This window comes from Myxocyprinus asiaticus, chromosome 14 (genome assembly GCF_019703515.2).
Source record: "Myxocyprinus asiaticus isolate MX2 ecotype Aquarium Trade chromosome 14, UBuf_Myxa_2, whole genome shotgun sequence".
Classification (NCBI taxonomy): Eukaryota; Metazoa; Chordata; class Actinopteri; order Cypriniformes; family Catostomidae; genus Myxocyprinus; species Myxocyprinus asiaticus.
Window position 1 is genome coordinate 17,528,664 of NC_059357.1, and position 26,016 is coordinate 17,554,679.

Sequence of the window (26,016 nt, forward strand, 5' to 3'; positions counted from 1 at the left end):
TAAGTTCACAAGTAAACCATAATTTTAATTCATGTAAACATGCTACAAGTTGTTCGAGAGCAGTATTGTCATCACACTTCAAGGGTATGTAGATTTGGGTGTCATGAGCGTAGCAATGATATGACACACCGAATTTATAGAGCTAAGTATAGAGCCCATGGATAACATATATAGCGAGAATAAGACAGGCGCAAGAATCGAACCTTGGGGCACGCCACAAGTTAGGTGTGCTACGGAGGATGTGTGTTTGCCAATAACAACAGAAAACCTACTATTTGACAGGTAAGACTGGAACCATTTCAGAACTGTACCCCTAATTCCAACGAAATGCTCTAAATGACAAATAAGAATATTATGATCCACAAAATCGAACGCAGAGCTGAGGTCTAAGAGAACCAAAGCCATAGTGCTACCAGAGTCTGTAGTCATTAAAATATCATTATAGACTTTTAAGCGAGCAGACTCTGTACTATGCAAAGTTTTAAAACCTGACTGAAAAATATTGAAAATTGAATGTTTCAAAAGATTTTTCAGTCAAATCCACTGTAGCCATGGACACAGAATTTGTAAAGTCTGCCTGAAGTAATACCAATACCTGCCTAATACCAATAATGTAAAACACGAGGTTTGACAGTTTCAATCCTCTTTTAAAAAAAAAAAAGAGGCCATTTCACTCCAGATCTACGTTTATCAGAAAAAAAAAATCTGATGATAAATCTGATGGTAAGAGTAAAATACTGAACCTGGGACTTTGGACCTGGCACGGGAGTCTTCATGGAAGGGGCGTCATATTCAAACTCTGACACAGTCTTTGTGGCAGTTTTGCTGACATATCGACAACCTAATAAAACAAAACAGAATAAAAGCACATATATAGACAAGAAATTAACAATTTGACCTGTGAAAGACTTAAATTTCTGCAGTTTTTCACATTTGAAAATAAGCTAACAAAATACAGGCACCTCTAACCAGCCATGATATACAGTAGCTTAAACATTCAACAATTTTTCTCCTTGCGTCAAGCATATTATAAACAGTATATTACTTGGTCGTTTTAAATAAGACCTGTTTTACGCTGCCAATTTCCACAATGCTAAGATTTGTTAAACCTTTAAGCTCGGATGGGACCCACCGGCGGGCCCGTGAGAAAAAAAGTCTTGACCAACACAAAATAGGTATTATTAGAAAGCTCAGAACTCTACTTTAAAATGCATGTAGGTGTTATGACCAAAACTGAACAAAAGCTTTGAAATTTAAAGACAAATCAGAAGTTTCGTTTTGATAATTTATAAAAACATTTGCACTGCACATATTATTGTACATCAAACTCATCAAATAGCCATGTGCCATATGTTGTTGGAAAGCTCTCAAAGAGTAGAATACAACCAGTTTACTATAATACAACCACACAATTATTGCAAAACATAGCTAAGTATATGTCTTTGACATACATGTTTCATGTGAACAGGTGTTACTTATATGCCACACTTTCACTTATAACTTTAAAAAATATAAACAGCACACAAAATTTCACATACCATTACTTAGAGGAGGTGATTATCTTTCAAATGAGCCCATACAAAAGGTAATCGAATGCATAGATCATTAGATAATCCACACAAAGCACAATGTGCACACAGCATCTGGCTTTCTGGCATCTTGCAATCTGGCTGAAAACACGTTAGCTTTCCTGGATCAGATGACATCACTGAAAATGATGTACTGTCAAGAAACGCTAAGCCAATCGGATTGGGTGCAGATCGGAACAAAAATCATCTATATTTGGGCAGAGAGACATGTGATTGGACCAGGAGATGTCACCATGTAAATAGCACAGACTCGATGCAGAATCATCGAGTCAAATGGCACTCATTCTGTGAAATCTTATTACTGAAATCATGTCTGCATGCTATGCAAACCTTTAGTCATTGTGTTTGCATGTGTAATTAGTTATTATGTACAATTATTATGTTTTATTTGTTTGGAGAGGCTTTTAGACACTTGGAGATGTTTTTAGACTCTAGGATGAATTGAATTTTGTAATGCTATACATTTTGATTGCTTTGTCATATCAACACAAAATTTCTACAGTTACAGTTGACATGATTGGGATCAAAAAGCAGTTTTTTCAGAGCCACCCTATTTACAACCAGAGATATATAATGTCAAATCAGAAAAAAAAAGAAAAATGTTTGGCACAAGTTTTTTGTGATATTTCAGCAGTTTCTTAGGCTGAGAGTCTCAGAATTTATCATAATCTATATCATTAAAAAAATGTGAAAAAGTTTTTTTTACAATGATACCAAACACTTTACTTTTTTGTTGAGTTATATAACTTTAATTTTGGGTATGCCACTGAAACAGGAAATCTTTAAAAACACCCTCAGAGCTTAAAGGGTATAAGAAAAAAAAACAAAACATTGTGTATATTTCAACAGCAGTCAACAAATACCTCTAACCAGCCATGATATACCTTTAAACCATGTTGTAATAGTAGGCTGTTAAGAGGCTACACAGGGTTACAAACAGGGAACATTGTCACATTACTGAGCTACTGATAAATGAAGCAGACTGGCTGGCCACACATTCTGACTTTTCAACAAATGCACAATTCAAGCCACAACCAGACAGAACCAGATACCAGTAACTCATTTACATGTTTAAGTGACCTTTGAATTGTGCCCCTCTGAACACTCGGCTCTATACATAAAATCATTATCATTCAATAAGAAGTGCTTCCCTTCCTAAACTGCATGGAATTGCATCACTTTGAAAAAAAAAAAAAAACTCTATGACATCTACAACTCTTTTTGAGGGTCACTGGAAGGTTGAGAACATTAAAATTGTCTCTGTCCTCTGTTTGACAGGAAATTACATTCTTTTCAATGTATAGTTTACACAAAAATAAAATGTCATCATCTATGCACCTTCATGTCATTCCTAACCCAACTTTCTTCAATGGAACACAAAAAGTTTTTTTTTGAAGAATATCCTGGCCACTCTTTGTCATAATAAAAGTGCATGAGGACTGAAGCTGTCAAGCTGCAGAAAAATTTACCATAAATTTAGCATAAATGTGGTTCATATGTGCTACATTCCAAGCCTTTGCAAGGCATACAATAGTTTTATATGAAAAACAGACCAATATTAAACTCGTTATTCACTGAACAAAAAAATTCACTCTAGCTCTCCTTGGCATGTTCATTGGAGAAGTAGCGATGCCCAATCAGTGAACAAATTGTTGTTTTGGGTTTAATCATTTCTATGAATTGGCTGATCCAATTCACAAATCAGACTGTTCCGGTTCTCTTCAACTCACTAGCTGCTTTTCCACTATCGTGCTAGAGTGGGCCAGGGCCAATAACTAGTCATCTTGGGCCAAAACCCTTGGACCTCGAGCCACAAGACCAAAATCAATCTGCATTCCCACCATCGGGCCAATAGCCCGGCAGCATTGCCCTAAAACCCACCCTTAATATGCCGCTCTGGTGCCAACGTCACACACCCTGCCCATTTCACAAGCAAGAGGGAAACTCAAGCTGAAGTATCAGATTCTGGAGACTAGCAAACCCTCCCAAAGAACAAGGATTTGTACTGTGCCCACATTGAGGTTTTTTTCTTCCCAATTGTGTGCTGGATAAACAACTTGGCAAGTTCAGCAACAATATTCATTTCGGCAGAAGCCTTCGATCTAACGTTGCACATTTTCATCAGCCCAAATATTCAGAGGAACCCTGATTTCATCTTCTGACCAGTACTGACGATTCTCCATTCTCCGTTGATCTGTTGAGGTGATATGGTAGCAAGAAATGAAAGATTGGGAAAGGAGAATATTGCTGCTGAAACCTCTGTGCTTATTCAGCGATACTCCGCTTTTGACCCCATCTCAATCCTCAGTTGGACTTCTTTGGCCCAGGGGTAATCGGCGGGTCAGGGCGCTTGGCCGTTGGCCCTGAGGAAGCTCAGAGGAGGCACGATAAAGCCCCGGAAATGACAGTGAGAACGCAACTGGCCCTGGCATGCCCTTATTTGGCCCAATGGTGGAAATGTGTGTACCTACTCAAAGAACTGGTTGCAGGGGAGGCTGGACACCATGCAAGGAGCAGACATGCGAGCGACGAGCTCTGCGCACTTTGCTGAATTTTCGATTACTTTCATATTATAATCTGGTGACATTTGTTACACCCAGTTACACATTTGCCCTTTGTTGCAAAACATGGCAAAGAAGTCAAAATCCTCGGGCTCGGGAGACATTAAAAGACACTTATGTGTTCAGGATGAAAGCCCCGACAGGCCTACAGACTGGGGACTCGATTTGGATGGCGCGGCGAGAGAGGAGATCCAGCGTCAGTTGTCCAACATGTCGGTGATGTTGACGAAGATTCTTGCTGACTTGGAGGATCTCGCTGTAATACGTCGATCGATCACGGCGATGGAAATACAATTCTCCGAGTTAGGTACAAGAGTGACTGATGTTGAAAAACGAATCGATTTTCTGGAATCTTCGGAGAGGGAATTAACCGCTAATCCACCCGCGACCAAAGTTGATCAAGAACATCTCCTTGAAAAGCTTGAAGATCTTGAAAATAGAAGCCGCAGGAATAACGTTCGAATTGTTGGAATTCCTGAGCTTGAGGAGGGCAGAGATATGGTGAAATTCCTAGACGAGTTTTTCCCGAGTCTGCTCGACATAACAGGCCACAAGCTGGAAATTGAGCGAGCTCACAGAGTCCCGTCTCACAGATCTGCTGAGGGAGACAGGCCCAGATCGATTCTGGCCAGATTTCTGAGATCATCCAATAAAGATCTTGTGTTGCGCCAGGTGAGGAGCAAAGGGAAGCTTTCTTGGAAGAACCATAATATTTTCTTGTTCCCGGACTCAACAAGAGAGAAACGCGATCGGTTCAAGGAATGTAAGAAACTCTTACATCAGAAAAACATCTTGTTTGTTCTGATGTTTCCTGCAAAACTGAGAATAGAAACGAAGGTCGGTCGCAAAGTATTCACATGTCCAAATCTGACAATGTCTTTTATAGAATCAATGACTGAGTAAACCATTGGATGGTTCTCATGTGGGCCTGACACGCTGTACTAACTCTTGAGGATGCTGGGCGACATTTTGGATTTTTTGCGTTGGCTCCGCAGAGCGGCTGGAGCTTGTTTTGTGAATAACACTTTTCCTTAAAGAAACTTTTGCATTGATAAAAGATTACTTTTGCATTGAAGTTCCCGGACAGATTGAGAGTGGACACTACGGATGACCGCAAAATATCTACATGCTGCTCACACAAAGGATGTTTTTTATGAAGCCGACGGATTATGTAAATCATGGTATATACTTTTATGCAGCCTCCGAGTGAATTGACTCGACCATCCGGGGAAACGGGATGCCGGTATTGTTTATTTTTGTATTGGTTCCGCCTAGCGGCTGGAGCTTGTTCTATTGAATAACACTCCTTGGAACAGCTGTGGATTAATCTGTTCGTTCTTTGTGCTTATTCCTCCTGCTGGCTGTAGTTTGTTTTGTTGAGTTTTTTTTATTTTTATGGGACATTGGAATGATTACGTCATCCGCTGAACTCATAACAGCCAGCTCACTGAACATTCGTTTGTCTGTCCGAGGAATATGAACGGTTTTATATCAGCTGGAATTTGTCTTGTGGAAGATCACACCTTTAAAACAGTTCTGTGAATGAATCTACATGTTCTTAGTGTTCATTCTTCCTATTGACTGGGTTTATTTTACAAAGTATTTTCTGTTGTGTAATTTTGCCTCAAAAAGCAGAGCAATCCGATGGCAAAATTGTCGTGGGGACTCGTGGGCGTTCATGGACCTTTTGAGTTTAGAGGGATTGTCGCCGGTTGGCGCTGTCATGCGCGGGGTTAATGCGCATGTTTTTCTTTTTTCTGTTTGTTTTGTTCGGGGGTTGATTGTTTCACTATTGGGGAATGTGGTCTATATAATTTTGTTTTTGACACACAATTTATTTTTTTTACTATATCAAAATGTCAAATGTTAATATGAGTGTACTATCTCTCTCCACATGGAATGTGAATGGGTTGGGGCACCCCATAAAAAGAAGGAAGGTTATTACTTTTCTTAAACGTAAGAAATATGATATAGTGTTTCTTCAAGAAACACATCTCTCCCCGCAGGAAGCTGAAAAATTTGGGAAGATATGGGGTGGACATGTTTTCTTTAGTGTTGGCTCAAGTAAGAGCAAGGGAGTCATTATATTGGTAAATAAACATCTACAATTCAAATGTCTCAAACAGAGCAAAGATAAATTAGGAAGAGTAATTATTGTTTTAGCTGAAATTCAAGAGCAAAGGTTGATTTTGGCTAATATTTACGCACCTAACGCTGATGATCATGGCTTTTTTATAGATCTTGAAGGGATGTTGCAAACCGTTGGCACCCCTCATGATATAATATTGGGAGGAGACTTTAATCTTTTGATGGACTCAGTGCTTGATCACAGTGAAGCAAAAGTGTGCAAATCCCCTAGAGCAACATTGATGCTTCACAGGATGTGTAAAAATCTTGGTCTTACAGACATTTGGAGACTTTTGAACCCATCTGGTAGGGACTATACATTTTTTTCATCAGTCCACAAGATTTATTCTAGAATAGATTTTTTTTAAATATCCAAATCCCTTATTTCATCTGTTGTTGATTGCTCAATTGGAAATATCTTAGTCTCAGATCATGCCCTGGTGAGTTTAGAGGTGATGCCACATATAGAGAAAAATAAATCTTATAGTTGGCGCCTTAATGTGTCCCTTTTGCAAAATCCTGATTTCCAACAAATGTTAAAGACTGAAATCAGTGTTTATATGGAGACCAACTGGTCCTCGGTATCCTCTGTGGGCGTGGCTTGGGAGGCACTTAAGGCGGTTCTTAGGGGTCAGATCATACAGTATGCCTCATTCATCAAAAAATCCAAAGCACAAGAACTTGTGGAGTTGGAAAGAAATATTAAAAGTGCAGAGGCAGAGCTGAAGCGCCGTATGTCATGTGATGGCCTCAGAGAATTGACTCGTTTGAAATATAGATATAATACTATTCTGTCACAGAAAGTGGAGTTTTGGTTATTCAGGGCAAGACAGTCATACTTTGAGTCAGGTGATAAAGCAGCAAAACTTTTGGCTAGATATATAAAGCAGAGAGAGTCTTTTTCCATCAATCCCTCAGTGAAATCTGCTTGTGGTGAAATATTTACCTCGGCTATTAATATTAATAATGCTTTTAAAGAGTTCTATCTTGATCTCTATAGGTCCACGTCTTCGTCTACTGATGGAGATATTAGGAACTTTGTGGAATCATTAGATCTCCCTAAACTGACGAATGAGCAAAAAAAACTCTCTTGATTCTGAGATAATCTTGGAGGAGCTTGATGAGGTAATTAAGTCCCTGCCTACAGGCAAGGCTCCAGGGCCTGATGGCTTTGCCGCTGAGTTTTTCAAATCTTATGCTACAGAACTGGCGCCACTTTTGTTAGAAGTTTATACTGATTCATTAAAGAATGGAAAGCTTCCGCCATCCATGACACAAGCCCAGATCAGTCTGATTCTAAAAAAGGATAAAGATCCAAGCGAGTGTAAAAGTTACCGCCCAATTTCGCTGATCCAGTTGGATGTAAAAATTTTGTCTAAAATTCTGGCTAATCGATTAAGTAAAGTTATGACATCTCTTATACATATAGATCAGGTGGGGTTTATTCAAGGCTGTAGTTCTTCTGATAATATTAGGCGTTTCATCAATATCATGTGGTCAGTAGCAAATGAACAATCTCCGGTTGCTGCCATCTCTCTTGACGCCGAAAAGGCGTTTGATATGGTAGAATGGGATTATCTTTTCAAGATTTTGGAAAGGTATGGGTTCGGGAATACATTTATTGGTTGGATTAAGTTACTTTATAGACACCCTGTAGCAGCGGTACAAACAAATGGGTTAATTTCAGATTATTTTACTCTGGATAGGGGCACCCGGCAGGGTTGCCCTCTTTCCCCATTATTGTTCTGTCTTGCCCTGGAAACATTAGCAGCCGCGATAAGAAAGGAGGATGATTTTCCAGGGGTGACGGCGGGAGGTGTAGCGGATAAGCTTCTGCTTTACGCAGATGATATTTTATTATTCGTCTCCGTCCCCACTAGATCCATGCCTTGCCTACACAAAATTATTAACTCCTTTTCCAAATTCTCAGGATACAGAGTCAATTGGTCTAAATCTGAAGCTTTGACTTTGACAGCATACTGTCCAGTAACGGCTTTCCAGCCGGGCGCCTTCATGTGGCCCAAACAGGGAATTAAGTATTTGGGAATTTTATTCCCAGCAAATTTGTCTGATTTAGTCAGAGTTAATTTTGATCCCTTAATAAAAAGGTTTTCGAATGATGTGGACAGGTGGGCTTCATTACACTTATCGATGATTGGGAAGGTTAATGTTACTAAAATGAATTGCATTCCAAAATTTAACTATCTGCTACAATCTCTCCCTGTAGATGTCCCTCTCTCATATTTTAAGCAATTTGATAGCATAGTGAAGTCCTTCATTTGGAATGGTAAGCGTCCCAGGTTAAATTTCAGTAAATTACATAGGCCGATTGACAAATGTGGGTTAGGCCTACCCAAGATTTTATTTTATTATTATGTATTCAGTCTTAGACATTTGGTTCATTGGTCGCTTCCACCTGAGAGAGCTCCTCCCTGGTTTTGTATTGAAAAGGAAGTTCTTGCCCCTATCTCGCCACTGCAAGCCTTTTGATTAAACTAGCTGGAGAGGTTAAGTCGCACCCCGTTATTTTGCATTTACACTCGATATGGACAAAAGTGTCCAGAGTGTTTAATTCTGATATTTATTTAAATGTTGCCTCGAGCATATGGCAGAACCCTAAACTATGCATTAATAAGTCCCTTTTCTGTTGGTCAGATTGGATTGTGAGGGGGGTTAATGCACTTGGTGACCTATATGAGGGTGGAGTATTGAGATCTTTTGAAAATTTGGTTCAACATTTTGGGATTGCCAGATCTCAGTTTTAAAAGTATTTACAGCTGCGCCACCTGCTCTGCTCTGTTTTTGGCAGTAGCATACACCCCCCTAGAGCGGCAGATACTCTGGAAGTGGTGATTGCTGCTTTTGGGAAGGGTCATGAGGCATCAGTGTATTACTCCTTGTTAATTCAGAGTCTGGGGGACCGAGCTTTAAATTCTCTTAAAAGATTATGGGAGAAAGATTTAAACTTGGTATTGGAGGAGGGAGTGTGGGCAAGGATTCTAAAAAACATAAAGTCTGCATCTAGAGATGCAAGGGTTTGCCTTATGCAATTTAAGATTTTACATAGATTTTATTGTTAGATTGTATAGGCTTGGTATTAAGGACACACCCATCTGCTGGCGATGCCATACTGAAGATGGAGACACCATCCATGTTTTTTGGGGGTGCCTTAAGATCCAAGAATTTTGGCTTAAGGTGCAAAGCTTTGTGTGTGATGTGTTGGGCACTCAGGTCTTGTTCTGCCCCAGACTCTGTGTTTTGGGTGATAGGGAGGTCATGGATTTGGTAGATAAGCACATGAAGGACTGGATTTTGACCGGTGTGATGATTGGTAGACAGGTTATTTTGAGGAGTTGGAAGTCGGATGGAGCACCCTCGTTCCCGGAGTGGTGCACGGAGATGGGTAGGGTGGCTGCCTTCGAGGAGGGGTCGAGTATTAGGATGGGGTTAGGGAAACTTACAATAAGAAATGGGGCAATTATTTAGCATTTTTGAGGGAATCTCGAGGTGGGGCGGTGGAGGGAGTAATTTAAAGTTTTTTATTTATTTATTTTTTAATTTTATTTTTTTTGTTTTTTTTTATTATTATTATACTTGATTATTGTATGTTATTTTATGTTGTTGTTTTAGTTTTCTGTGTGTGTGTGTCTATATTCTATTGACCACAGGGGTGTTCGTGGGGGAGTCAGGGTGGTTTGAGAGTTTGGTAGGGGGAGGGGATATAGTGGGGGTTTAATGTTAAAAGTTTTTGATTCATTATATATATGTTGTTGTATTTCTTGTGTTAATTTATGAATCAATAAAAAATTTTAATAACAAAAAAGAACTGGTTGCAGTGGTTAACAGCTCATTATCAATGAATAACAACTTAAAGTCCAATCTGTTCCTCATAAAGTACAAAGCTATCGTATCACTTTAAAAGTGCAGGGAACATAGTGCACAAGTTGCTTTTTTGTCATTTTGGAGCTTAACAGACCCAGTCCTTATTCACTTTTATTACATGGAAAAAAGTGGCCAGGATATTCCTCAAAAATTCCCTTTTTGTGTTAGAAGAAAAAAAAAATTGGGCTAGGGAGTTACTTCAAAATCCATTGTAACTTCCCTGTCAGACAGCAAATAGAGAATTTTAATGTTCTCACCCTTCCAGTGACCCTTAAAAAGAGCTGAATGTCATCAGGGTGAATAAATGAAGACATCATTTACATTTCAGGGTGAACAATTCCTTTAAGACTGAGGGGTATTATAGTCCTAGATCTCTCTGTGTAGTATTTTACCTGGAGTGGCGAGCCGCAGGTTCTGCTGAAGGGAGACAGCCAGCTGGCGGGTCAGGAATGAGGAAGCCATGTGTAGCACTCAGGCAGAGGGAAAGAGAGAGATAGACAGCACACAGCACCTGTCTTTCACTTTACCTGAGGAAAGGCAAAGAAATAGAAATGGTGAGTTGCGGGGGGAGCAAAAACAGATTATGAAAAGGTCAGAGTCCTTTGAGGTACTGGAGGTTAATACATTTTGCATTTGAACGTCTAAGAAAAACTGAGATTCACAATCTTACGTTAAAGAGGAAATATCATGGAAAGTAGAATTTTTCTTGCTCGTTTAAAATGAGAGTCTGATTGTAACTGTATTAATATGTAGTAGGGGTGTAACAGTTCAAATTTCACAGTTCTGTGTTCATGGTTTCAGTTTGGTAAATACTTGGTATCAGGGACTAAAAATGTTTCAAGGAATGAAAACGCTGATTTTTTTGCAGAACTTAAGTGAATACGGTAACATAGTACCTTTCGTTTGTTATGAGTCAAAAACGTAACCGGTTACTAACTGGATAATTTCTTTCCGATAATTTTTTCATGAAATCAAAGGCCAAAGGGTTTATCACAGTACATTTTCAGAATTACACCACTTCCTGTAGCCTGAAAAAAATAGGTTTCTTTGTTTTTAGCAGAACATACAGTATGCATGAGTTTTTATAATGAAGGAAACTGCTGCATCATACATTGTATTTTTTTGTGCCTAATTAGACATTGTGGAGCCCTCCGTGACATGCTAAAAACCTTTTAACAACTATATATATATATATATATATATATATATATATATATATATATATATATATATATATATATATATATAATTACTACACATCCATGTGCGGTTAATCCAGATACAGGGACAAATATTAAGGGTAAAAAAGTACATTTCCCCTATGTTCTGGACTCTTCACTATATTTTGATTAGATATAATGCATTAATATAGATTTGATGATAGCAAGTTTTGACTGAGAAGCAGATTTGTATTAAAAATTAAATTATAAATTTTTTTTTTTTATGGCCTTACTTTGTGATATGTTCATTTTAAATTGCTTACTACAGCTTGTTAAGAGGCTTATTTAGAGCCAAGAGCAATGAGTGTTTGCTCCTGTTTTACCACAACATTGGTTTTAAAGCAGTATAAAGTTGATTCAGGACGTTATTAGCTCCAGGAGAACATGGTCTGTGCATGCGCTCTATGTGGGTACAACAAGGTTTAAAAAAATAAAAATAATTTTGGCCCACATAAGGTGACTTAGTCTAAATGCGCCCACTTGACTCTTATGAAGGATTTTTTTTTTTTATAAAATCCCTATGGAAGAACTGAATAGGAAAAATACTTCCGAAACCAAGATGAAAAAAAAAAAAAAAAAAAAAGAGAGGGTGGGCACTGTTGCACACTATACAACAAGTGCTTTTATGGATGAAATAATCATTAGATTTGCCATAATTTGCCAGGTTAGTGGCATCAAACCATTTAAAAATATTCAGAGTTTTGTTTGAGGCACATCCTAGCAAATACATTGGATATCCACGAGCATAAATTTATATTCTGCTTTGTTTTTTTAGTTGTGAAATTTACTTAGTTGTGAAAATACTTTGTTTACTGTGAAACAGTCTGTATTTGTTTTGTTTTTTTATGTGGTACTTGCTCTTTTCCTACCAAATTTTTTTTCCAGAACTGGTCTTGAATTATGGTATGGTATGGTATGGTATGGTATATCTCAGCTAACACCCATACCTAAACTGCACGCAATTACAAAACCGACAGTGACTGATTGCTTTACATGTCAGTCAGACGCCTCTTCCTGTCTAAGTGGGTGGTTCTTGGACAGTTTAAGTGAGACTAACATTACCACAACTTGGATCACCCTAATAACCCACAATGTGAACTATGCTGGTACTCATTTACCAGTACATATAGAAGTCTTAAATGTACAGTAGCAGAAACAGTCTTGTTTCTACGACTGTGTGTTGTGCAAGAATTCTTAAATTTAAAGGTGCACGCAGTAATTTTTCCTCAGTAATTTTGCAATATGTGTAGGAAATCATGAGCACTCACATTAAAATGAAGACTCCAGTCATATCGGTAACCTTATAAAAACTGTTTTATTCTACATGGAGAGGGTCCAAACGTGGGGGCTGGCATTTTAGAATCACATGACCAGCCGAATACCACTCGCTTAATCTCAGTAACTGTCCTTTTATTTTACACTTTCACTTCACTCAGATCTCACACTCAGATCTGGGAGCTGGCTTCAGTACCACAGACAGTTCCCCTGTCCCTCAGCTGCTGGTTCAGCCATGCCCATGAATTCTGTCCCACTCCAGTAGCCTTGACAGTTGGCCTTCACACCAGATAATTAAAGCACAGTTGATTGGTGTTAATTACAACATGGCTTAGACACTCACCAGCTCTCTGATGATCTTTTTTTTACTGCGGAATCTTCACGTATTCTTGGGATGCCCAGGCTGAGGACAAAGAGTCTTGTGAGGACACAGCTAGGGGCAACAGACGAGTGACTAATGTTGAGACTTTCAAGTACCACTAAAACCTTCCCAACAGGCACATGGTTCAGGGACCTGAGCACACATAGTAACACTTTGGTGCCAAGATTAATTGGGACGAACAGTCTTGCCTAAGGGAAAATGTTAAGCCTAAGGGAGACTTGACACATCTTCAGCTAATATAAATCATGAGCATATGCTTAGGAAAGGAACAGCAATGCAAGGCTATTTAATTATTATGATTTTAAAGTATTATTGTTCCTCAAGTTTAAATGTAAAAGGTAAGCAGGGTCCAAAATTTACACTCGCCAAGCACCAAATGGGAGTAAAAATTGGCTTTGACAAGTACAGTTGAAGCCAGAAGTTTATATACACCTTAGCCAAATACATTTAAACTCAGTTTGTCACAATTCCTGACATTTAATTGTCGAAAGCATTCCCTGTCTTAGGTCAGTTAGAATCACTACTTTATTTTAAGAATGTGAAATATCGGGGGGCCTGGGTAGCTCAGTGGTAAAAGACGCTGGCTACCACCCCTGAAGTTCGCTAGTTCGAATCCCAGGGCGTGCTGAGTGACTCCAGCCAGGTCTCCTAAGCAACCAAACTGGCCCAGTTGCTAGGGAGGGTAGAGTCACATGGGGTAACCTCCTCCGATTCGCCATAACGTGGTTCATTCTAGGTGGGGCGCATGGTGAGTTGAGCATGGATGCCGCGGTGGATGGTGTGAAGCCTCCACATGCACTATGTCTCCGTGGCAACACGCTCACCAAGCCATGTGGTAAGATGCGTGGGTTGATGATCTCAGACGCAGCTGGGATTCATCCTCCACCACACGGACTGAGGCGAACCACTATGCGACCACAAGGACTTAAAAAGCACATTGGGAACTGGGCATTCCAAATTGGGAGAAAAAGGTGAGAAAAAATAAATAAATAAATAAATAAATAAAATAAGAATGTGAAATGTCAGAATAATAGTAGAGAAAATGATTTATTTCAGCTTTAATTTCTTTCATCACATTCCCAGTGGGTCAGAAGTTTACATACACTTTGTTAGTATTTGGTAGCATTGCCTTTAAATTGTTTAACTTGGGTCAAATGTTTTGGGTAGCCTTCCATAAGCTTCTCACAATAAGTTGCTTTTGGCCCATTCCTCCAGACAGAACTGGTGTAACTGAGTCAGGTTTGTAGGCCCCCTTGTTCGCACATGCTTTTTCAATTCTGCCCAAAAATTCGGATTGAGGTCAGGGCGTTGTGATGGCCACTCCAATACCTTGACTTTCTTGTCCTTAAGCCATTTTGCCACAAATTTGGAGGTATTCTTGGGGCCATTGTCCATTTGGAAGACCCATTTGTGACTAAGCTTTAACTTCTGGCTGATGTATTGAGATGTTGCTTCAATATATCCACATCATTTTCCTTCCTCATGATGCCATCTATTTTGTGAAGTGCACCCATCCCTCCTGCAGCAAAGCACCCCCACAGCATGATGCTGCCACCCCTATGCTTCACGGTTGGGATGGTGTTCTTCGGCTTGCAAACCTCACCCTTTTTCCTCCAAACATAACAATGGTCATTATGGCCAAAAAGTTCCATTTTTGTTTCATTAGACCAGAGAACATTTCTCGAAAAAGTAAGATCTCTGTCCCCATGTACACTTGCAAACTGTGGTCTGGCTACATTCATCTCTAGGAGACCTTCCTGAGCGGTATGATGGCTGTGTGGTTGCAAGGTGTGGTACTTGCGTACTTTTGTTTGTACAGATGTACGTGGTACCTTCAGGCATATGGAAATTGCTCCCAAGGATGAACCAGACTTGTGGAGGTCCACAATTTTTTTTCTGAGATATTGGCTGATTTCTTTTGATTTTCCCATGATGTCAAGCAAAGAGGCACTGAGTTTGAAGGAAGGCCTTAAAATACATCCACATGTACACCTCCAATTCAGTACACCTCCTATCAGAAGCTAATTGTCTAAAGGCTTGACATAATTTTCCAAGCTGCTTAAAGGCACAGTTAACAGTGTATGTAAACTTCTGACCCACTGGAATTGTGATATAGTCAATTAAAAGTGACACAATCTGCCTGTAAACAATTGTTGGAAAAATTATTCGTGTCATGCACAAAGTAAATCTGTGAAGTGGTTAAAAAAATCAGCCTAGGTGTATGTAAACTTCTGACTTCAACTGTACATACTAAAGGGAGTTACTTGCCAATTGGCTGGTAACTTTATTAGTAACTGCAACATAATAGCCTACATGTCTTGCAAGAATGATTATATGACCTTCACTGATGTATGTTACATGAAAAATTTAAATCTACTTCCTACATATTCCATCAACTTTTATCTCAGTGGCAGAACTTTATCTCAGATACTTAGATAATTTTCTCCAAAACTCCATGTCACATGTGGACTATTCCTTGCATTAAGTCACCAAAACTGTGACGGATGCAGTTTCTCACAAATATGCAATGAAAAAAATAAAATAAAAAATGAAACAGCTAAATAATTCCATTATCATAGAGACAAAAATATATCTTTAATAAAAACAATGCAAAATAAAATGGCATAGCTGGTAAGAAATATTTATGGCAGATAAAATTGCTAAATTCACCCACCGTTGGCAGGTACCCTGGGCAAAGCTGCGCTGCTTTGAGAATCAGTCTTCCTGCTCTATATGAAAGGCAGTCAATCATATGGTTTGCTTGTCCAAATGAATCAATTCACAGGGGAGAACTGGCTATTCGCTGGATGGTGGAATGAACCCACAGCATCTTTATTGTCTCACAAGTGTGGAAAAACAGAAAGCGTATCTCTCTTCTGCTCTGGATCTGAGAGTGCTTATGCAATCAAGAAAGCACAGGCAAGAAAAATCCAGACACTGCTGTCTCTCAGAAGCTCCCCAATCAGACAGCTCCCCATCATCGACAGGATAGAACTGGTTCTGGCCAAATATGCATTACACAAGCCCGCTGTCATGTGCCTGTGAGGATACGGCAAGCAAAATGGGTTAAACTAGTTTAAAGGCTGGGGGGGCAACAACTTAATGGATAAAGCTGAATTTTCATTCTCTTGTGGAAGGGGCTAATTTTGTTTCTATGACTTGTATAGAGAGCTGAGCTAACACTATTGGGAGGAAAAGTGTGACAATAAATAATTTCAAAGATATATAAAAAACACTTTGTGACAGCTTTATATCCAAATGTGAAAAAAAAAAACCCCCAAAAAAACAAAAAAACAAATGGATATCCCTTTTAAGGTCGAAAACAAACTATTGGGTTAAAGTAAAGTTCCAAGTTCATTTCTCAACTGTAGTTCTACTGGTATAGCATGGTGCTAGCAACGTCAAGGTCATGGATTCGATTCCCAGGGTAAACACAAACTGATAAAATGTATACACTTGAATGCGCTACGAGTTGCTTTGGATGATGGAATCTGCCAAATGCATAAATGTAATTGTAAATTAGTAGGCTTGTAGACTAATATATTGGTCAGGAAGATTAATCTGCTGATATTTGGCCACTGAGATTATCGGACAATAATGTGGCCGATTAACAGCAGTGGTAGTGTATCAGTTCCAAAATGTCCCAATGGCTTTGTCAGTAAAATAAAATAAACATTATGATTTTGAATAGGGTTGGGAAGCGAACCGCTTCCATTTATTTTTTTAAATAACAAAATTGTATGATTTTCATGACCTTCAGTTTTTTAACTGTTCCCAAATGTGCAATGGTGTTCTTGCCCCGCTACTGAATCTACAGTGCAAAACACACAGCACGAACAGTGTAGTCTGATTCCCAAGCGAATGACTCTTATGAGCAGGTTCTTTTTAGTGAATCAAAACACATATAGATTGCTTGGAGTCAGAGTGGTAACTGATAATTTAATCTTGCTGTTAGGATTAAAAGTTATGACTTTGTCATGTCTACTTCAAATCGTTAAGAGGAATGGAAATCAGAACTGGAATCGTTAAATTCCCAAAACATTCCAATGTTTTTATTGTATAAAAAGTCAATCTAATTTCAGCATTTTTTTTAATTTTTTTTTTTGGTTCACATTTGTTTTAACATCGACCATTTCAAAACCCATTTCAGTTGATTTTTAGCACCAAAACCTAAAGACAAACTCTAATATCCCAAAACAAAACCAACACTCCTTGCTCACACATTACACCACCACATCTCTTTCTCTCACAACTCCCACTGTTACAAAACTCCAGCACAGCTAATCAATATTCATCAGGGGTCTCCACATGTTCAGTGTGCTGGGGGACCGTTTCAAAGTGAACAATAGCAGCCTGTGCTAGATTACTCAACACAGATCAGCCACCAAGATTTATACTCCTCTTCCTCTCAGCTCAGAGTGTGAACTAAAGCCAGCAGTCCACGAGAGCAATAAGCAACAGCACCAACTGCATTCTCCCACAGCAAAAGCCATTTTTTAAAAATGTAAATGAATCCAGTAAGTTACATAACATAGCCCTGGGACTGGCCTCTCACAGTACAGGAGCTGGATAACATCAAAACAAGTATGCTACAAGACAAGACAGAGTTTACACTAATCTTAGTTCTTAGTATGAAGATATGAAGCACATTTTCAAACTTCATATCAAAATGACCACAGTAATGTACAATATTCTGAATGGATCATATATCTGATTAACTGATTTTTAACTGATTGTTTAAACCTGTAATGCAAATAACCTTAAATATAGTAGAGTTAGTTTTCAGTACCAATCTTGAATCTTAAAAGGGATAGTTCACCCAAAAAAAGAGAAAAAAAAGAAAGAAAACTATGTCATCATTTACTCACCCTCATGTTGTTCAAAACCCCACATGATTTAAAAAAAAAATTTTTTTTTTTACATGAAACATGGATGTATGGAGCACTAACTAAAATGCGTTATTAAATAGAATGTTAGCCTCAGTCACCATTCAGTTTCAATGCAAACTTTTTTACGTACACTGAAAAAACGTACATACTTTCTACAGTGAATAAGTTAGTTTAAGCTTGAACATGAAAATATTAAGTAGATTCTACAATCAAACATGTAAAAAAAGAATGCTCTAGCTTATTAGTAAATATTACTTATGACTGATAGTTATCTTTACAATGTGTCATCATGTATCAGTCCTAAAGTATAAAACCTTGCCATATTTATTTGCTAATTTGAATAAATCTCACTGGTATATATAATAAGTAAATTTTTTTGAAGCTGGTGTTCTCAGCTTCACTGGGCTTGAATAATTAACGAGACTGCATTGTTTCAATGTTTGCCAAAAGTTGATCAAAAACTCAAAAGTTCAAAAGTTTATTTAAGCCTTTTTTATTGTTAGTTTTGTTGTTACATTTGGTAACTTCTTGTTTTGTGCAGACTTACATTCACATTCTACTCCAAATTACCAGTTCATGTTAAAAAAAATTCTGTTAACTGTCACAGTCATCGTGTTTTGTGCAACAAGTGTTGAGGTCGGCGTGAACTGTATTCTGTTTCTATCTCCAGTAATGCTAGGTGATGTAGTCTGAAAAACTACATGGCATGCATTAAGCTTTCCCGTGGGAGGCTTTGTGTCATATGGTACATGATTAAACATGTATTTGTATGGGAAGTTCAAAATGTGACATGTTCTAATAATATGTTAATTTAAATATTACTAAGTTTAAAGTACTATGTATATCAAGTTAAAGTTACTGTAATTACTAACATGTTTAAATTAAATTTACTCACTTTAATCAATATTATGTCATGAAGTTAAATAGATATTAATTTAGATTTAATTGTGAAATAAAAATTAAGTAAATCTTACTAGCCATTTTTTTTTTTTCAGTGTACAATGAAATTGAATGGTGACTGCGGCTAACATTCTGCTAAACATTTGTGTTCCATGCAAGAATGAGAGTCATATGGTGTAGTAACAACATGAGAATAAGTAAATGATGACAGAATTTTAATTTTTGGATGAACTATCCTTTTAAAAGATTAGCATAATTCCAATCAGATTAAGCACCAAATGAACTTTAATTGAAGGGTAATGATAACATTGAGTTCACCAAGAGACAAAGCGGGCAGTGAAGGGTATATATTGCACAGTTCACTGCACATAATGCTCATCCATAAACCCTGTTCAAGGCACCGTGAACCTATTGGCAAACTTCATTATACCAATTTCACTCTACAGGATTTAAACATCCTAGGTCATGTAGAAGTCTCATCTTTGCTACACTAGCTCAAACATATACCATGAAAGGGTTCAAACAACTATTAACTCACAAGACTCCTGCTTTCCACTATCTATTTCAATAAAAAAAGATAATAATCTAGGAGACTCTATGTTGAATGCCTAACTCTACACTGAATATGAAAGAACAAGAAAGATAAATAGAGAGATCAATTTAATATGAAGAGTCAGTCAAAAACCTGAGGGGTTATGTAATTGAAATTGAGCATTGGAATTGAGGGCTTTTAATCAGTCTCCATGGCAACCGAACAGGAAAAAGGGGACAGAACACACATTCAGTTGGATAGAGGAGGTAAAACCTCTTCAAGACTCCTGCTTGGATAAATACTAACAGACAGTTGCCAAGGGAACCAACTAAGAAAAACAACTGTACTGTCTGTCTTTTCTGTCTAGATGATAGATCAACTACTGTAGGGAAAAGTGTGGTGTTATTAAAATGATTAATCTTAGTTACAAAGCAATAGGCCGTAAGGCTGGCACCGGAATGTCTACACCCCAAAAGGCTCTGTTTGAGCCAATGTCATAAAACTCTCACACAGAAGAGCATCTACACCTGAGACAACACACCCTACTTTTTAAAGACCATAAAACGCAAATCTCACATCTGCTCTCTCTCTCTCTCACCTCAGGTCACTTTAAGGACACCAAAAACTAAGTTATGACTTATCCTGTTCTGTAATGTAAATGGTTTTCTGATCACACATGTTTGGTATCATACAAGAGGTCTCAGTGCAACTGGTAAAACGGTCTCCTTCCCTCTCAGCATAGCCAAATCACAAGTAAGATTTAAGAACTTAGTAAAATACTGTATTCTATCCGGGACATGCCCCCCTCCCAGATCTCTTGCAGGAACCATCAGATTAGGTACATTCTTTGTAAACATCAAACAACTTAATCACCAGTTTCGAAGGTCTGCTTACAACCCCTTAAACTGTAAACCAAATCTTGAATAACATCAAACAAACACATCTGAAATAACAATAGAATTGTTTGGTATTTAAGGAGGGTTAGCAAGAAGCTCAGGGAGTCTGTATTCAGATCTCCCATACTGTCGCTGTATGTAGTTTCTATTTGCCAAGTATGTTTCTCTGACTTATATCTTATTTTTAGGAATGTTTGTTAACAATGTTTTATATCCTACCTGGCAAATAAATTGTTATTATTTGATTTATTCTGAATTTCTCTGGAATCATTGTGAGAAACCACCCAGGACAACCAGGTAGGAGAAACCACCTAGGACAACCGGGTAGGATTTGAATTTCATTAGACCAGGGTAGACCATACTGGAGCTTTAATATAGGAGAAACCACCCAGGACAACCGGGTAGGAGAAAGCCATATAAAGACTCTCAGTCACTGCTCACCGCCTGTCTTAGCAAGTTGTATGTACGTGACTAAGCGACAATATCGTCTGGTTATGAGACAAGCCAAACCAGACGATATTAGTTAACCCTACAACCGCTAACTAAGAACGGAACTGGTTATCTTTTCGGGAAGTATACGTAATTTAATAAAGGCCGGCATAAGACTCCAAAGATCAAAAGGACAATGAATAGAAGAGGATTTAGAATAATCAATAACTTAAAAGATCAAATTAAAAGAATGATCAGAAGTTAATTAGAGCTGTATCTAAATTAGAGGTCAACTTAAATTGGAGTCAGATTAATATAAAATTGGAGTCAGATAAAATTAATAACAGAATCAATTTGTAAAGTGTAAATTAACAATAATTGCTTTACTTCAGCGCTCAGAAAAGACAGAACAACACAGAGACCTTCAAAGGGCAATTTATTGAAGTTCCACTCTGGAACGGATAAGCTGGAGTCCTTTTTTACAAGGCCAAGGCCAATAAACACTTCAAAATATCCATGGCTGAACGGGTGTTTAGATTCTATTTTAAGCAAAGCATGATCATGCACAAAGATACTATTGTAACGTGGGGTTTAAAAACACAGTTTAAGGGAAAGTTCACCCAAAAATGAAAATTCTGTCATCATGTTGTTGCAAAACTCTTATGACTTTCTTCCTGTTTCACACAATGAAAGTGAATGGTAACTGAAACCAAGATTCTGTCTAAAATCACATCAAGAAAGTCATACGGGTATGGAACAACATAAGGGTGAGTACATGATGATAGAATTGTGTTCACCATTTTTGGGAGACCGATCACTTTGAACACAAACAAATCTAAAAAACTGAGCAAAGATTATATGAACAACTACTGTATGCATAGCAATTACAGACCAATCCAAATTGTGCATGGCAAAAGACATGTCATCCTGAATGTCCCTCCAGCAAACAATATAGCATTCCTGAAAAACATCCTCCACAGACATGTCTTTGTATACCTGCTTTGCACCATAAAAGTATGGATTAATCTTCATTTAGCTCCATTCAATGTGCACATCAAGGTTATTATCACAGGAGAGCAAACAGGTCTAAGATTACCTCTAGCATGATTTATGATGACAGAGCATAAATCAAGTGCACGTGAGCAGGTGAACTACATTTCATATGGTTTAGGATACAAAACAAACTCAAAAGCAGAAATTCAAGACCAATATGTAGTCTAGTGTGACAAGTGCAAACATATCTGATGATCAACGAATGGTTTAACGAGTCTAAAATAAGCTTACTGAAACTTATAGACCAAGGCACACTTGGCAATTTGAGTTTCACAGAAAATGAGTTCACTGAATTCTTTGAGGATTCTGAGAAGTCACTGGGTTCAGTTGTATGGTAGATAATAAAGTCTTGACTAAAAATATCTAACTGAAATTGTCAACAGGTTGCAATAATTACACAACACATATCACTGGTGATGAGTATCTGGTTCCGACTGGATCTGACTTGTCAAACAGTTCATAACAGAGTCATATGGAGCGAATCGAATTTATGCAGCAGCAGCAGCAACAGACCATTTCTACTTGACTCTCAATGCTTTCATAAGAAATGTGTCCATTACAAAACATGATAGCTGTTGCACTAATGCAACTCCAGCAGCAATATCCCTATACAATGATCAGCCACAACATTAAAACCACCTACCTACCTAATGTTGTGTTGGTCCCCCTTGTGCCACCAAAACAGTGCCAACCCGCGTCTCTGAATAGCATTCTGAGATGCTATACATCTCACCATAATTGTACAGAACGGTTATCGAAGTTACCGTAGACTTTGTCAGTTCAAACCAATCTGACCGTTCTCTGTTGACCTCTCTCATCAACAAGGCATTTCCGTCCACAGAACTGCCGCTCACTGGATGTTTTTTTGTTTTTGCCACAATTCTGAGTAAATTCTAGAGACTGTTGTGCGTGAAAATCCTAGGAGATCAGCAGTTACAGAAATACTCAAACCAGCCCATCTGGCACCAACAATCATGCCACGCTCCAAATCACTGAGATCACATTTTTTCCCCCATTCTGATGGTTGATGTGAACATTAACTTAAGCTCCTGACCCGCATCTGAATTATTTTATGCATTGCACTGCTGCCACACGATTGGCTGATTAGATAATCGCATGGATGATTGTTGGTGCCAGACGGGCTGGTTTGAGTATTTCTGTAACTGCTGATCTCCTGGGATTTTCATGCACAACAGTCGCTAGAGTTTACTCAGAATGGTGCCAGAAACATACAGTGAGGGGCAGTTCTGTGGATGGAAACACCTTGTTGATGAGAGAGGTCAACAGAGAATGGCCAGACAGGTTCAGACTGACAAAGTCTACGGTAAATCGGATAACCGCTCTGTACAATTGTGGTGAGAAAAATAACATAGGGTTAGCGCTGTTTTGGCCGCACGAGAGGGACCTACACAATATTAGGCAGGTGGTTTTAATGTTGTGGCTGATCAGTGTATGTTCAATGCATTATAAACTTATGATAATCAATTATCAAAACACGGGCACCGCACGCTCAAGCTCTACAGCTTCTCTTCTTCCATTAGATGCTTGCGGCCACTATAATATTATTTAAAGACAGAAAGACTCACCTTTGTGGCTTTTCGCTGAATGGGAGATGAAATCTCTCAGGTTTCTGGTGTTAGGAAGCGAAAGAAATGCGCAAGAGTGAGGAATGCAGGCAGACTTTAAAACATAATTTGAAGTCTCGCCTTTTTCCTCTTATTAAGAAATGAGTCATGAATTGTGTGTTTTCCTTTGTCACAGCAAGACAAATTTGGTCACCACAGAGGGTTAAATAAAATAAATAAAGAACAGAAATCTTTAATCAGAAAGAAAAACAACACGATCACAGTAATATTTCATTTTAACTACACTACAGTTCTAGTGACACATTCTCACCACACACGTGTGTACAGTCAACAGCAAGCGTACCTTTGCTAAATGTACCATGATTCCATTAAAACGTCTCGGTTACGTATGTAACCTCGGTTCCCTGAGACGAAGGGAACGAGACATTGCGTATGGGAGTGCCTTCATACACGACCTAGTTGAAACCTACAATAATGCCAATATTCTAATATTGGCTACGGTGTTTGAGCCCCACCTGTTTTGGCATGAAACTGTCCGCTATAAAAACAGGTGCACAGACACCATTTCCTCAGAATTTCTGACTGAGAACAAGGAGCGCATCGCTCGTACCTCAAGAACTCTGAGTCTTGTAGTGCGGCTAGCGTTCACAATGTCTCGTTCCCTTCGTCTCAGGGAACCGATGTTATGTACGTAACCGAGACGTTCTCTTACGACCCAGTACACTTGACATTGCGTAGTTACGCATATGGGGAACAGAATCCCATCACGCTACACTACATGACATCCCAGAGAAGAAACATGGTGGCGCAGTCTTGTGGGACGACGACCGACATGAGCATGCCGCAGTGAGTGATCCATGTGATGGCCAGGAGGAAAGCATTCATAATGAATATATGAACTAGTCATATAGTATGAATTAACTCCTTACGAACCCAGTCGGGAAGGGAGAATATTTATATTGAAAGTGCTTGCATCTTTATGGTAAATTATAATGGCCTGATGCAGGCGGTTGTTGAAATGATGTGGAGCTCGTATTTAATGGGAAGGGCATAAGTATATATATTTGGCCAATGAATAGCAAGTGCTCTAAACAGAGAGGAATTGTGAAAAAAAAAAAGAGACGTTACGTCTAGGTTGTAAAACCTTGCGAATGTGTTTTGAGAGGACCATCCTGCTGCAAAACATATGACTTGTAAGGACACACAATTCGTCCATGCCCATGAGAAGGCCATGCCTCTAGCTGAGTGTGCTTTAACACCAATTGGGCAAGTCTTACCCTGCGACTCATAAGCCAGGGTAATTGCATTGACAAGCCAGTGAGAGAGCCTTTGTTTGGAGATGAGCATTCCTTTTGTGCGTCCTCCATAGCATATAAAGAGCTGATCAGACAGTCTGAACAGGCAAGTATGCTCAACATATGCATGTAGCACCTGCACAGGGCATAACAAATGCAATGATTGTTCCTCATCCAAATTAAATGGAGGAGGGAAGAAGGCCTGAAGGTGAACCACCTGCGCTTTGACGGGCATGGTTAGGACCTTGGGTACATAGCCTTTCCTGGGTTTCAGAGTGGCTCTTGAAAAACGGGGCCAAACTCCAAACATGAATTGTCGACTGATAGTAAATGCAGATCACAGACCCGTATTACTGAGGCCAGAGCTAGCAGTAGTGCGGTCTTAACGGAGAGCATGCGCAGTTCTACAGAGTCCAAAGGCACGAAAGGGGGCCCTGCGAGAGCTTTTATGACTAAAGTTAAGTCCTAAGTTGGGACCCTAGCCGGCCGAGTTGGGTTTAATCGTCTTGCTCCTTTAAGGAACTGTATGATTAAATCATGCTTGCCTATAGAGGCACTGGCTTCATGTGCATGATACGCAGATATAGTTGCCACATGCACTTTGAGCGTTGACAGGGCGAGTCCTGCATCTAAATCGCTCTTAAAGAAATATTAGAATTTCATGTATGGGGCAGTTTACTGGGTCCTTGCCATGTAAGAGACACCAATCAGTGAACACCTTCCATTTTAGTGCGTAGAGGCGTCTCATGGACGGTGCTCTGGCCTGTAAAATGGTGTTCATGACCGAATGCGTCAGTTCTGGTGTGTGTAGTGTGCAGGGCACACATGCAGGTTACACAGCTGGGGCTGGGGATACCAGATTGTGCCTCACGCCTGAGGAGAGATCCCTCCTCAGTGATATTTCCCATGGTGAGCAAGCTGTACAGCATCTCCATCATTTCCAGAAACCATAGCTGGTTGGGCCATTTCAGCGCAACTAATAGAACCATTTCCTTGTCCTCTTGGACTCTGCATATGACAGAGTGAATAAGGCATACCGGGGGAAATGTATATTTGCATTTCGCCAGCCATTTGTGTGCCTTTGCATCCATTCCCAGAGGGGCTTGGGACTTCGAATAACAGAGGGGACAGTGGGCATTCTCCACTGAGGCAAATAGATCGATTTCTGCTTTGCCGAATATTTCCCAAATCCTCAGTACAGTTTGAGGATGAAGTCTCCATTCACCCGGTATCTCAACAGTGGCGGTGAATGAATTCCGCCTTGGCTGTTTATATATGCCACAACTGTCATGCTGTCTGAGCAAACCAGGACATGACAGCTCGCTATTTCTGACTGAAAGCCATTAAGGCTAGAATTACAGCCGATAGCTCTAAGCGGTTGATGTGCCACGATCTCCTTC

The 26,016-nt window shown here is 39.1% G+C and overlaps 1 protein-coding gene across 4 annotated transcripts in view; it reads right to left on the reverse strand.

The window, feature by feature from the left end:
• LOC127452042 (4-aminobutyrate aminotransferase, mitochondrial-like) overlaps positions 1-26,016 on the reverse strand; it is a 63,645-nt gene that overhangs the window by 33,405 nt on the left and 4,224 nt on the right. For 2 of the 4 annotated variants that reach the window (XM_051717176.1, XM_051717179.1), the window contains exons 2-3: positions 10,552-10,686; positions 744-841 (exon numbers count right to left, since the gene is read on the reverse strand). In XM_051717176.1, the coding sequence (XP_051573136.1) occupies positions 744-841; positions 10,552-10,621 (168 nt within the window). In that variant the 5' untranslated portion in view covers positions 10,622-10,686. Of the gene's footprint in view, positions 1-743; positions 842-10,551; positions 10,687-12,997; positions 13,017-15,710; positions 15,940-26,016 lie in introns of those variants that run through there. The other 2 variants (XM_051717177.1, XM_051717178.1) reach the window with 2 other exon arrangements.